Here is a 14,759-nt window from a genome sequence, read left to right on the forward strand (position 1 = left end):
TTAATTGTGTACATGCGGATTACATACCTTTCTGTGTGAATGTAGACACAGCCTAACATACAAAATTTCATGTGTGCATGTGCACATGTAAGGGTAAAAACATTCCTGATATTCAGACTCACACAAAAAGCTTAAATGAATAGATGACCTCTAATGACCTCTAAAAGACCCTCATCAATTAAGGCCTTCAGCAGCTGTAGGATGTGGGCTCATCGACCCAGGCAGGAATCAATGGAATAACATTTTAGAACACACGGTCGCCGGCCCCTGTAATCAGAGCTCTTGTGAAAAAGATCTCAGGTTGACTTCCTCAAAGCTAAAGGAGCTTTGTCATGTCTTTTCAAATGAGGGGGTGTACCTGTATCTCTGCAGTGTGGCTGGAGAACAGTAGGGGGTGTGTGCTTCTGCTCTTTGTTTCTGATTGGCTGCAGCCAAAATCTTTTGCATACTTATTTTGATATCACTCATTGTCCTTTATTGAGCTCTGCAGATACATAGGACTATTCATCTATGAATCTTTTCCATGTATTTCATATGAAGGTAATTAGATACTAGACTGGTACTAATAAAAATGTCTGACATTCCTTGGAAGCATCTATAATACAGATTTTAGTCAAGTCTAACCATCACAGGATTCCTGATGTTCCCATCAGTAAGTGCTTCCATTTCCAGTCATGTACATTTTCACTTGTGGCCCCTTATCCTTTTTCAGCTGTTAGCTGCTGAAATTGAACATGGGCTGCATTCCTCAAGCCAGGGGTCTGGAGGTTATTCATTTCTCTTTAAAGCACCAGAATCCTGAAGAGATGGGACAAGCTCATTATTGGTCATATTAATCCAATAAAGAGCTCATTCTGTCTGCGGACATCCAAGCTGGACTGAAAGACAGTGGAAACAGCAGTCCCCCAGGACAAGGTTTGGGGAACCTTGATTCCCTGTCACTGCAAGTCTTTGCCCTTGCTAATCTTAAACAATCAAATTGACCTGCTCTGATCTGGGTTAATGAAGGATAAATTCAGTGTTTAAATTACTGCAGGGTACAAAGCAACGTAATGTCATCTCTCACAGCTTGTGCTCTTAACCTGAGTAATACAGAATGGCGAGTGGCTAGAGGGAATTGAATCCAGGTGCCCAGATTAAATACTCCTGCTCTCCTGCATTTTCCTCTCAACTGATGCCCGCTTGCAGTGAGGCCAAAGTCTCGCAAGTGTTTTCTAGGCAACAAAAACTGAAACTAGTAGCTCTGCGTTGAGCAATTTGATTGACAAGTTGCATCAACCTGTGTTTGTAAGTAGTGGTGACAGGCAGAGTTTCAATAGAGGTGCTGAACAAAGCGCTTTTCTTTACAATGAGGCTCAAGGTGAATGTAAAACGAGGTTATTCAGAACAAAACATTATTTAGGAGCTCAACAAGTGGTAGAGGTGTGGTTAGGGATCTGGGCTTGTAACGAGAAGGTTGTGCGCTCACATCCCAGGTGAGACACTGCAATTGTCCCTTGAGCAAGGTGCTCAACCTGAAGTACAGGGTCCTGTATTGTGACACAGCTACACACACGCACACACGGACGCCAGTTAACCTGCCAGTATGTCTTTGGACTGTGGGAGGAAACCGGAGCAGCTGTAGGAAACCCCTAGAAACACAGGGCTAACAACCTGCACAAAGACAGCACCCCTCAGATTGAACCTACAGTTCCAGTGCAGTGGGGCAGCAGTGCTGACCACTCCAAGCTGGATAAATCAGTTCAAAAGTAAGATACTATGGACGAAGTCAATAAATATATAAATTTATAACAAAATGGGAAGGGAGTGAATATATACATATACAGTACTGTATAAATTATATAAAATCCACAGGAGTACCAGGGAAGAATTATAGACAGTTTTGGGACATAATCAGAAGTGGAAATGAGAAGGGGGCTTTTTTAGAATAACAAACACTTCTTTGCTGCACTGTTTTTTATCATGGTTCTTTCTGATCTTGCCGGCTTTTACGTAAATTGCGTTGAAACAACTGGACTGCAATGACAGCAAAGATCCACCTCTGAATCGCACGAGTGTTTTGCATGGTTTGTCGCCCCCTTGTGATCCGCTTTATGGTTACACAACGTGCTCTCTCGCTCTGATGTAAATACCTCTTCGCGGTAAGGTGCACTTCTGAATGTACCTGAACATTACATTGTAGTCGTTACTTACGTGCATTTTGTAAACCAATGACTTCAAACTGATTCTCGGTGTGCTTCATAATTACATGGGTGTTGGAACAGTTTATATCTGAGTGATATTTTAAATTAGACTTAGCTGACATACGGCTCAGATGAGACAGACCGTCAAAAATGCAATTAAAAAAAAACAACTAAGCAAAAACAGAAAAGACAATTACTTTTGTACGGAGAAAGTGTCATACTCCAGCATATTCTTGATTGTATTATTAACCAATCCATTACCGGGCTCTTTCCTGCGGCTGTGTAGGATGCTCGCTCTCGGAACTGAACGAAACAGAAGGGGAGACAACTGCTTGTGTGCTGTCAGATCAAGCGAAAGGGGGAGTGACTCGCATTGGTCCCAAGCACAACCCGTGAGAGGCGGCTCGCCGCTATGAAAGCAAGAGCTCGGCCACGTCTCAGCCCAAACGCGCAGAGTCTCCTCTCCTACCTGCCAGCCTGTCGCTAGATTCCCAAAGGTCCGGCACTTGGGATGTGAAGGGAATCACCGAGGACTGCTATCGACCGACAAGCCGGGGAGAGGAGGACGATAAAGAACACATTCCAGCGAATATATTCATAATAAACTTTTTTTTTTCGTAAAAGGATACTGATATTTTATTGCTAATAAGAACCAAGTCCGCCGTTGAAGCCGTGCCGGGGAAGATCATGGGTAGCGCGATGTTGGTAGTTCTTCTGGGAGCGGTGAGTGCGCGTTTGCTTCTTCCTTGCAGTTTCTGAGCGGTTGTTGGCTCGCCAGGGAAGTGGCAGAGCCTCTTTAGTTAGCGAAGGTACTGGGCCAGTGTGCTGTGCGCCGCGGCAGGAGGTGCCTGCCTGCCCAGTGACAGAGGCTGTTTTTGATACGGGCTCCAGTGCACTGACAGCGCAATGTCAAGAGCCAGGCACTGTTTCGGGAGTCACTAAGACTCGCTCTTTCTCGCACCAGGCACCCTGCGGGTCGACAGACCGCCCGGGGTGATGTTTCGCAATTATGTCCAGAATAATTTGACAGGCAGGTGCCTCAATGTTTTGAGTCAGCTCTCCCACACAACAGGTGAGAAAATGTTTAAATGGGCGTGCGAGTTTGTTATTTCCGTTTTTCGCTGTGTCGAGGCATGCTTTTCTAAACGGGATGAATCGGTAAAACCTCAACGCACCGCGGCAGAATGAGGCACAGTTGTCTGAAGTGGGGAACATCTGTTGGGATGTTTTAGATTGGTACATCTCCAGTACGAGGATAACAATGCTAAAAATAATAACGAAGATTGTTTTGCGGTATAGTCTGAAGCAATACACTGTACAGCTGTGCACCGCTGTTTCTGAGCGGAGCTGCCTCATGCACGTCTCTGAATTATTTAAATCGCATTAAACTGTAAGCAAAGTAACCAGCGGCTTTTAGGGCAGCTCTTTACAGCGCAGCGCTAATGTGTGGGGCTAACCTTAAGTGAAGCCTCCACTTAGAAACGAAATCATCTGGTTGGCTGCCTGCTACCAAAGACAATTAGTCTCCCTGAATAGACCACAAATACACAGCGCTGCCTGCTTGCCTGGCCACGCTGCTTCGTGTTGAGCGCGTCGCTCGGAACCCGTGCTGGGGCTCAGCTTCAGACCCGCCAGCTCTCCCATGGAGACCCTCGTTATGCCTTATGCCTTTTCAGACAACTTGCAGCTTTTCTCCGCAATCAGAGCATTTGCAGAGGCATCATTTATGATGATACATATTGTCGCACGTTGAGTGGTTGTCAGAAAATTATGTGGCCTCGTTAAAAGTGTGCTGAAAAACTGGATAGCTGGAAACCAAGCTTGTATTATAGTGAACTCTTAAAAACTGTAAGACATTTGTCTCGTTTTGTAATCAATATTATAACCCCAATGGCGTTGTACAACCCAGGACGCTCTGAGACGTGATGAGGTTTTAAGTTTTCTCTGAGATTAAAAGAAACTGATAGCGCATGCTATCCATTGACTGTACCCACACGAATAAAGGTGTATATTTATTACAGGGTTGCAGAACTGATCGTAAAGGTAAACCACAATATATTATCCTGCAGTAGTCAATTGTTTGTTCTGACACCACTTGTCAGAGGTCAACTAGAAAACGAGTTTGAGTCTTCCATCAGACAGGTAACTCATTTGAAGTCGAAGTTTTAAAGTGAGGAAACATATTATTATCCAGTTCCAGGGCTTTAAAAGGCTGTAAGCAATCAAAACCAGTTCGGCCTGCAGAGACATACCGTACCATTTTCACAGAGTGAGTGCTAGGGATCAGATAATCTCTTTTTGCATTTCTCGTAGAGGAAACGCTCATATGATCTCCTGCCCACACTGGATCAGATATGCCAAACCGTTGCTCAGTATTTTTGGTAAATCTGTCACGAAAACAGTTTCCACTGTGACCTTTAGCGCAACACACTTGGCTGAGGGTGGCGTTGTTTAAAAAGGTCGCCGGTAGAGAGAAATTAATATTGCATTCTTCAGATTAGACTTCACGGAAGCCTGTTAATATTGGCGTCCTGGCTAAATCGAACAAACCCAGTTTTCCAATTAGATGCAGTATATTACAGTAGGTCTAATTGGGTCGATAACGTCATTTATATTCATTCTTCTACCCCACCTCCACACACACACCCATGAAACGCTTAGGTTGCCCCAGAGTAAAGGTAAGGTGTCTTCACCGCATAAAAGAAGGGGGAACGCGATGGCCTCGCACTTATGAAAGAAGATGACAGCCAGGGGGATACAGGAGAGATTCCTGTAGATTACTAACAAGTACAGTAGCTCCCTTTTGTAAAGATTAAAGGATCAGTGTCATCGCAGGCGTGATTGTGCCATTCCTTAAGTCTTCAGTTTGAACATTAGACATTTCTGACGTGTTGCGTATTATCTGCGAAACAAACAACCAATAAAGCAGATGTAAGGATCTGATGGTTTCGGGAGAGAAAGTACCCTCCGGCTAATAAGGTCTTAGAATACCATTCGAGACGAGATAAATCCGCAACAATTTCAATCCGGATGGATTAACCAAAATTAAACGGTCAAATGTGTCTTTTGTTAAATAAATACAAAATGTATTCGGTTCCTACGAAGCTGCTTACGTGCTCATGCTACATTTTCTTTCCTGATTTTGATTTTAACACATGCGAGACAACTCATTTTTTTCAATTTATATATCGCAGTGCTTTATCAGCAGTATAGTAGAGGCTATCCTCATAACTACAAGACATATATACCCAAATATTGAAACACAAGCAATAGCTTTTCGAGGTATTATGATAAATTGAATAGGGTTGGGACATTTTAATTTAATTTAATGTAACTGAAATATAAAGCTATAAAAATGCATGTGAGGAGCTTGTGATTCAACTAGTTTGGTTGTATAGTAGGTAGCGGTTTGATTCCATCTTATCCAGTTGATTCTTGAAAGAAGCCAAGACATTTGCTTCAATAATGACTGGGTAGCTTGTTCCAGACTCCCATAGCCCTTTGGTAAAAATATCTCCTTTCCTAAGTTTTAAATACACTTCTCCAAAGCTTCCATGAGAGTCAGTTCACATCTGTTTCACTGCCAATTCTGCAGAAGACGATTAGGTGACTTACCAAAGCCTTTAGAGGATTTTGAATACTTGGGTCTGGTCTGTCATAGTCTCTACAAGAGACCAGGGGTCTTTGATGTCACTGTGAGCTAAATGGCATAATTATGAAGCGGGGAACTGGAGGAGTTACCTGAGGAATCAAATTTAAGAACTAGATACGCTGTGCCCAGTGCCACAGTCTTATAACTGAAGAATGTCAACCCAACAATTGTGCCTGCAGTATTGAGGGGTCCCGTAGGTGCATAACAGAAGAAAACAAATAATAAAGACAACATTGGAGTAACTGAATTCAGAAGTGCAGGAGAACCTGTCTTGCAAACCCACACAGACGTGTAACTCTGGTATGGCCATGACACTCTGAATCTGCAGCTGAGTGTTGTAACTTGTCAATGAAGGTATTAAAGATAGGTGTGGATTGACAACACACTATAGTACTGTATTTCAAGTTATGGACAGGTTCCAAGGATGAATTATGAAGCTGTGAGAGTCTGAGTAAGTTGCCGATAGAAACCAACCTTTTTTGTTTCGAGCTCTTTGTAATCAACACTGTGCAGTTTTTGTATATATAAGCAATTAATGAGTCTTGTCACTCTGTTGTTAGATGCTAAGGGCAGTAATAATTATTTTCTATTGTTGAAAAGGTGACGATAATATCCCTGGTAAGAGAAGGGCCAGATCAGATCATTAAAGAATTAGAAATCCACAAATTTGTCCACGTCAGTGCTTCAGTGAAATCTGTCTCTTTACATGGAGCCTTTGGTGATGTGTCATCTTTCACTTTTCCATCTTCAGCCACTCTATTGAATTTATGCATACGAATACTGGATAAGTGCATGGTGTTAAGTTTCTGGTTTCTCTACTTGGTTAATCTTCGATCAATCTGTTTAATTGACAAGTCAAGTGGTGTCAGTTTCGTTTTAAGTGAGGCTATCCAATCAATTTGTCTTGAATCATGTGGCGGCACAAAAAAGGACATAAAACATTGTAAGATTTTTTCCTGTGTGTTGATTTGAAAAGAAGAAGAAATTTGAAACTAACTTTTATTAGTAATAGATAAGACTGGATGGAGGTGTTTGTTTACACTACATTTAACGTTCCCTATTGTGTTAGATACTACTGTACTTCTCTTCCATCGGTAGTGGGTTTACTGTGGAAGGAATCTGGACATACTCTGTCATTCACTGTGCTAACTGTGTACAAGTGTGTCACCCACCATGCTACTGATATGGTAAAAAAATGGTTTCATCCATCTGATTCCTTCTACACAGCTTAGGAGGCTTTTTAGGAGAAATGTCAGGAAAATCTAGAACAAAGTATTTGCAATTCATGCAGAAGTACTTGTAAAATTTGTCTGTGCTCATACATGCTTTTCTAAATGGATCCTGTTCTGTAAACTAAACTTTGGTCCTTGGGTTAGACTTTGATATTTCTTTAATGTACTGCAAAAATCCATTAAAATGTTTACTGGGACTGACAAAGATACACTAACACTGTAAACATTTGCAGATGGTATGTATGGTGCACATGGAGCTTTGTTTAAAACAAAGCAGATCTTTTTTTTTCTCCCAATTGTTTCCCTTTTGGTTAACACGTGAGACCAGAGACAACGCATTTGGACTGGTGCAAAATTCAGTGCCAGGTGCTTTTCATTTTACTGGATCAAAGCTTTTCCCTTTTCCTTGCAAATCTGAAATTTGGATAATGAATTCAGTTTACTCAGGGATATTGAATATGAACCAGAGAAGATCGATTGGTGAGCCCACAAAAGGGATCACTTGCTCACTGCTGAAATATAAGGAAAGCACTGTTTGTGTTCTTTAATCAATATAAAGCATAAATCTATGCGGAATCTGTACTAGTTCTCTGCAGAAATAATGGTTGTCTGTGTGAACAGCTCACCAAATGACATTTCAGTTCTCTTCTTCCTGATATTACAACATTAAAGTGATCAGCGAACCAAAATAAAGTGCTAGCCACAATGACACACACTGGGTTACAAACAAGCTGGGGAAAACCCAGGATATCAAAGTCAGGCTACAGATTTAGCCTTAGTCTACAATGGCTTTGGAATATAATCATTAGAATCTTAAAGACCCCTATTCACTGTTTAGCCTGAAGCAAGATCTAAAGCCACAATTTGTGAAGCACTTACAAGCACTCCAGAGAGAGAGATGCTGCTGGGGGAGAGGGGTTGAGCGAGTGGGTGTGTTGTGCAGATGTGTCCATTATGTGATCTTCCAAATGGTAAAAAAGGGCCCATTAAGTGCTGATGATTTTCAGAGAGCCAAGCCATGGCTGACAGCTAGGGTCAGGAAGTTAAACATATTCGTTCCTTGAGAACACAGGGAAGACTTCAGAGATCGCAGACCCCAACAGAAATGTGTGGAGAAGCACATGCCTCTGGGTCCTGCTCAGATTGAAGATGTCCTCTGGGTTTGTGGGATCTTGACTCTTCTCTGCTATGGATCCGTAAATAAAATAGGAATCCATTTTAAGGGTCACATTTCCTTCCTGCAGCTGGGGTTCCCCCTCCCTGTCCCTTTAGACTTGGATGAACCCCATCAGCTCAGACACGATGCATTCCCACCTCTGACGTTCTTCTCCCTGGTGATTTGGCTTGCTTAGTATTTCCTCAGCTGTGTTTGAGATGCTGGAGGTGAATGGTGGTGAATGTGGAGCAGCACCTCCTCCAAAGAGGGAACAGCAATTCTGTCATGAGTGAAGCAGAATGAAGGGAAGGTGGTGAGTATGTGGGTGTGGGAGTGATCCTGAAGGACAGCTCAGCCTTCAGAAGCAGACCGAGTTCGGTGTCGAGACAAGGCTAACAGCTGGCGAGGCCAGAATTCCTCCTGTGGAAAGGTAGCTCGGCTGACAGTGGGCGGGAAAGGGTTGAGCGTCTTGAGGTGGGTGAGGAGTGTGAAGCACAGCCAACATCTGTGTTTTAATGGGCTTTACTGGCTATCCTACAGCTCACACTGCTGCACAGGTACCGATACCAAATACTGCGCAGCCAAAGGTCGAGGTCCACAGCTCTCTGCACACCATCAGGCAACACTTTCATTTTCAAAGATCGTACCCCTTTATAGGACAGCCTCATCCTAAACACGTCTCAAATTAGTGTCTTTATATTTTGAAGAAAGCAGTAGAGCCTATTGTTTGCATTTTGTTTCTATTACATTTTCTGTTCTTAGTTTCTGCTTTCCAATAATTTTTAATTGGACAGTGCAAGGTGAGTTTAGGGACATTGATGTCTGCATGATGGATACCAGTCCCTCTGCAATCTGCAAACAGCGGTGGAGCTTTCTTTAGTCATTGAACATTCACGTGGGCTAATGCAATCTGGACTCTGCAAGGCACGGAGCATTACGTACAGTAGCAGTACCTTCGGAGGGCTCAAGAAAAGAAGGACAAAGCAATCTAAAACCACCATGTCCATTTTGATCATGCTGATCATTTTCTTTAACTTTGAAACCAAAAGGCAGAATTTAAAAACACACTGGATCATAGTCACAAAAGTTTGACACCAAATCCATACCTGATATTTCCCCTAATGAGAACAAGACACAAAAATTTGGCAAGCGTCACAAGTCTTTTAGATTGTTGAATTAATAAAGAATTTTGAATACTATGTGTGTGAATACAATTCTGTTTAGAAGTTTACTTTTTGCTTTTCAAGAATGGATGGAGAAACTTGATGAATGTTTTTCTGATAGCTTAATGGTGTTCCAATGTGTCTGAAAGAATACCAATATAAATAGTGAGATAGATCTTCAATTCATGTGGTACAGTGTAATAAGAAAATAAATTAATTTATAAATTAATAATTTAGTACTTTTTGGCCTTCTGGATTCTGGACATATTTTAACTCAGCGTTCCCTAGTATTGCTGGCCATAGTGAAAAACCCATTTGAACTGTGTTGGTCTGAAATAACACAGATAAAAATATCTAACATTATGAATTAACGTTAACAGGAACACTAACCTGAGGCCAACCAGCATTGATAAAATAACATAAGGGAGAATAAGCAAAGCCCAGAACAAAAGACTTGCTCTGAAAAGCTGCCAAACTGCTCTCTGCTTTATAGAAAATATCTATATGATATATATAATATATATATATATTATATATACAGATATATCTACACACCTGAAGAAGGCTCCACGGCCGAAACTTTGTGTTTTTTCTCTCTTCTTTTTTTTTCAGCATGGAATAAACCTATTACTTGTTCAGATATATCTACATGCAGTGTGTGCTGATGTCTGAGCCATTTCAGGTGGTTTTTGGAGCCTTTTTCTAAATAAAAAGACCAAGCAGAAAGATGGCTCTAGTGTGTTGACCAAGAGAGAAGAGGGATGCAGATTTAATTTTGAAACGAACAGAAATGCACAGTGTAGGCAGTGTGATAGAGCCCGATCTACACCATTAGCGGCTCCATTAGGGATGTGGAGCAGGGAGAATGGAGAGCGAGGGGGCTGTGGGTTTTCTCGCTGTGAGAAGCACAATAGTCTTTCTGCCTCCTCAGACCGCACTCCAGGCAGATTGCTAGATGAGAGGATCGAGTTACGCAGAGCCTGGAGGATTGTGCTGAAGGGCATGAGTCAGTCAACTCTGTTCTTTAGAACAGGGCTTAAAGAAAGCAGGACTGGCACATTCCAGAACTGGGCACCAGATTGGATTGCTGACCTTCTGGCTCAAAGGACCAGAGCTTTTCTTGTGTTCTGAAAAATCATGCAATGCAACTACAATACCTCCTGCACAGCAGTTCTTGTACCCAGAATGCAGAAGTCAGGCTATAGTTTAGTTTCTCGGATACAATAGCACTGTTTGCATTGGGAACTTAAATCCCAATACTGCTCTACAGTACAGGTAATGGGTCTGGAATCTTTCCAATTGCTCCATGCTGCCCCCTAGCATTGAATAAGTCACATTTGTTACCAGTTTGAATTCTTTGGTGTCCTTAGAACTGCAGGTTAATGTCTCAGATAAAAGATATTCACCTGACATGCCAGTAGTTACATTACCACAATGTCCATTTGTTCTTGCTGTACAAAAATATATAACACTAACATAATGAAATACATTCTAAAGGGTGTATAGTATAGGGCAATAATATATTTTACAAGTTAAAAAGGAACGAATGTTAATTGCGTCTGTGCAAAATTAAGGTGAAGCAGTTTTTGTACATTTCAAAGTTTGATAGCAGACGTGAAATAGAATTATTACTTTAAGGAGGACTGCCTGAGGCTGTGCATGTGCTGAGAAGAGTTTCTCATAGGACTGAACAGATTCTGCAACTGAGCATTGCGAAATGTGATTAAAGTAAAGTTTCTCTTCCACTTTCCTTGCTGTGAATTTTGGAGAGAAAGAGTACAATGGCATACAGGTGCTCATAACCTTCAACTAAGGAGTCTATAGCCCTAACTGCTCTCTTCAGCCCCCATGAGCTAATGTGAAACACATTAAAAAGGTTTGTGCGATGTAGCCCTCATCAAGATTTACCATGGTAAACCAGGGTATTGCAAAAAAGAGCAGCTAAGTGAAAGTGTGCTACAAAATATAGGAGAACAGTAAAAATAATGTAAAATAGCAATAAAAGGTAGAGGAGAACCATGGTGAAAGTATATTTTCATGTACAGTACATTTACCTTGGCAAACCATACTTTCACAATATACCAACTGGGGACAAGAGTGACTCGATTTAGGTTTTTTTCCTATGGGGTCAGTCAAAGTGTCACACAATCCTGATGGTGCCCAGAGAGTTTTGTGCCAAGAGGCACAGCCTGAAATCGAACGAGGGATCAAAATTCTTTTCCTGGTCCTGGGTTTGATTCCAGCCTAAGGTACCTTCTGTGTGTATATTTTCCCCGAATCCATGTGAATTTTTTCTGGGAGCTCCAGTTGCTTCCCATGCTGGCTGGCTGCTGGTGAATTTGTGTCTGTAAGTTGTCCTTGTGTGACCTGTGGTTGATGGCCATTTGTTTGGGGCCGCAGTCCCACGTATCTCTTCAGGGACAGGGTCTAGGTGGACCCTCACTAGGAATAAGCACCTTTCTTATAATGGATGAGTGAAGCTTTAACCAAAGTCACACAGCAGGGACATCCAAAGGTAGAGCAGAAGCGGACTCAGTTACTCAATCCAGGTAACCCAGTGAGTCTGACACACAGTTGTAACTTAAACCTGGAACCTCCTGCTAGCACAACCTCTATCTTAATCACCGGACTGCCTACATTTCTGAGAGAAGCCACTATAAGAAACCTATTGAGTCAAGAGAGTCTCCTGTAGCTCATTAGTTCAGACTGTCTGCACATGTCCTGATTCGTTGTCCTTTGACCTAGACCTTTTTCAAGCTGGAATCTAGATGCACATTTGAAATGATCAATACCTCAAGATGTTTACAATATCCAGGTGTATTTGTAGAATCTGTACGTCTTGAATTTTACTCAATCTACCCGGGCCTTTGAAAAAAAAAGCAGCAATGACATTCCAGCTGTTACTCAGTTTTTGTGGATCACATATGAACTGTATTCTTATTGCTGCAGATTGAACCTTGCAGTGCATGCAGGGACTCCGGGATACCAGCTTCCTCAGATTTCTGTTTGTGCACTTCGCCGGCATTTCGGATTGTGACTTCGAATGACACATGCACAATGTAATGCACTCCAAATGAGTCTCGTAACTTACTTTCAAACCAAAAGGGTTTTTCTATTATTAAAGTTTACTTTGGTACACTATAGTAAAAACAGTGTAAAATAACATGCTCACGAAAATAGTACAATACAGTGTAGAGATTTGTAGTCTGGTGTTAAGCTTGATGGGAAAGGTATGAAAACATACAGATTTACTGTGATAAGATGGCATTAGGGAATACACATCACTTTTTATTTACAATACACTATTTTCATTATCATAACTTAGGAAGCAATAGTGACACCTGCCATCACCTACAGTTGCAGTCTTCTTTACAGGCTCTGTCCCTTAAAATCACATACAAGCTTTTTTCACAGTTCATGTTCATGTGTATTAATGAGCTCTGTGCCATTGCAGCATTGTCTATAACAATAGAGACATCGCTACTGTAACAGTTCATGGACAGGAGGCTTTCTTCTCAGCTCGTTGTACGTTGGTTCAATACCTCACATCTTACGATCCTTACAGATTGAAAATCATGTGTTCCAACCTCCCAGCACCACCCCCCAGTTCTGCTGCTCTTGAGATGGAAGTGCTTTCTGGGGTCTCCTTTTAAGAAGGCTTAAGACAGAGATCAGAGACAGTTCAAGTGAAGGTGTCAGATAGGAATGCATGTTATTTTAGTTCAGGGGCAGACTAACAAAGCAAGGATGCACTGTTATCCATGGTTTCTGTGTTGACTGAGTCCCCTTGGGGCAGGGGTGTCACAATGACTAGTGGAATTCCCTTCAGGGGTGTATTCGTGAGCATATGATAGGAGACTATTCCAGGCAAGACAAGAGAGGCAGAAACAGAGTGTAAATGTCTCAGCCATCAGGGGTCAGCCAAGGAGGCAGGGTGAACTAGTTGATAACAGAAAGTCTGAGAAAGATATCTGAGGTGACAGTGCCTTTCTTAAAATGTATCATGTGTTACGGTTAATTTATTTTAAAATTTAAATTTAAAAAGTATTTAAACCGTGGTTTGGCCACACCGTTGCGGTGGTTCCCCTTTGTTTGACAATGAGTTGCTGTGTTAATCCATGGGAACACAATGACACACCACTTGACAAGTAACGTGTATACTGTACTATAGGTCACCAGTGTGTTCCAATACCCCGGCACTGTTAAGCTTTTTGCAAACACAAGAAATGAGCTTCAAACCTGTGAATGAAGATACCCTGCCCTCCTGAAAATCACAGAAGCATCCTTTTGGATTTAAAGATCACGACCACGCTCACAGGACTCGAAGTGAAACCAGTAAGGAGCTGTCTTCACAGGAGCGGTGCACTGTACGGCGTGCAACTGGACTTGCCGTTTCCCACTAAACGACTGCGTGTCTCTCTGCAGGTGGGCGCCCTGGCAGCCACAGAGCCGTGCCAGTCCGGGAAGCACACGGCCGGCGGGGAGTGCTGTGAAGAGTGCCAGCCGGGAGAGGGCGTGGTGCAGCCGTGTGGGGTCACCCAGACTGTGTGTGCCCCCTGTATAGACAGTGAGTGCCTCCGCCCGATCGTCTTCTCCTCAAGACACACAGATGGGAATCCTGCGTGAGACAACCCTGCTCTCAGCTGTCAGTCTTACAGAAAAGCTGTAGCATGTTTTGACCTGTGTCTTCCTTACTGATATGACAACCATGCAAGACAATGGGTTTGTCAGCCAAACAGCTGTACCATTCAAGCCACACATTCCTCGGCCCCCAGCCTGAAAGGTCACAGTGCTGCAAGCTTTAAGATAATTTAAAAACATCACTGTTGTTCTGTTTGAGTATTTTATTGTATTGCTCCTTTCCCAACTCCTCAGGTGGAGGGGCCAGCATTGAGGATCCCTTTTTAACCTGAGAGTTACAGCTTTCACAGCCTAGTAGCTGATTTGGCATCCACCAGTAGTGCCAGAGCTATACTCCTTGTAAAATCCTTGTATAATCAGCAGAGAATAGACCTGACCATGTAGGCAATGATAGAGCCACTGTTGTGTTTTGACTTGTGGTATCAGTACTATATTCAGCACAACACATTACGGAAAATACAGTAATAACTTAAAAAGGTGTTTTTTCTATCTTTAGATCACAAGTGATGTGGGAGCTCTGTTAGTGAGTGTAATAAAATAGCTGTCTCTACCCAGGCACTGTGCCTGACCCTTTGAGCTCTTTTTATGGCTAATAGAGGAACAAATAAATGCACTTTATATATTGAATATAATCCTAATTACTGTAATTACGGGGTATGCAGTGCAGCCCTGCAACGAATGCTTTAAAATATAATTGGGTACCTCCTGTGTTGTGCACGGATGCCTAATACT

At 42.3% G+C, this 14,759-nt stretch overlaps 1 protein-coding gene across 2 annotated transcripts in view; it reads left to right on the forward strand.

Moving 5' to 3' along the window:
• The first annotated feature begins 2,564 nt into the window (after positions 1–2,564).
• The window catches only part of LOC102683404 (tumor necrosis factor receptor superfamily member 16), a 60,006-nt gene continuing 47,811 nt past the window's right edge, over positions 2,565–14,759 (forward strand). The window contains exons 1-2 of one of the 2 annotated variants that reach the window (XM_069185660.1): positions 2,565–2,906; positions 13,812–13,953. In XM_069185660.1, the coding sequence (XP_069041761.1) occupies positions 2,871–2,906; positions 13,812–13,953 (178 nt within the window). In that variant the 5' untranslated portion in view covers positions 2,565–2,870. The remainder of the gene's footprint in view (positions 2,907–13,811; positions 13,954–14,759) is intronic. The other variant, XM_015362065.2, reaches the window with a different exon arrangement.

The sequence above is a fragment of the Lepisosteus oculatus genome, chromosome 28, assembly GCF_040954835.1.
Source record: "Lepisosteus oculatus isolate fLepOcu1 chromosome 28, fLepOcu1.hap2, whole genome shotgun sequence".
NCBI classification, from domain to species: domain Eukaryota; kingdom Metazoa; phylum Chordata; class Actinopteri; order Semionotiformes; family Lepisosteidae; genus Lepisosteus; species Lepisosteus oculatus.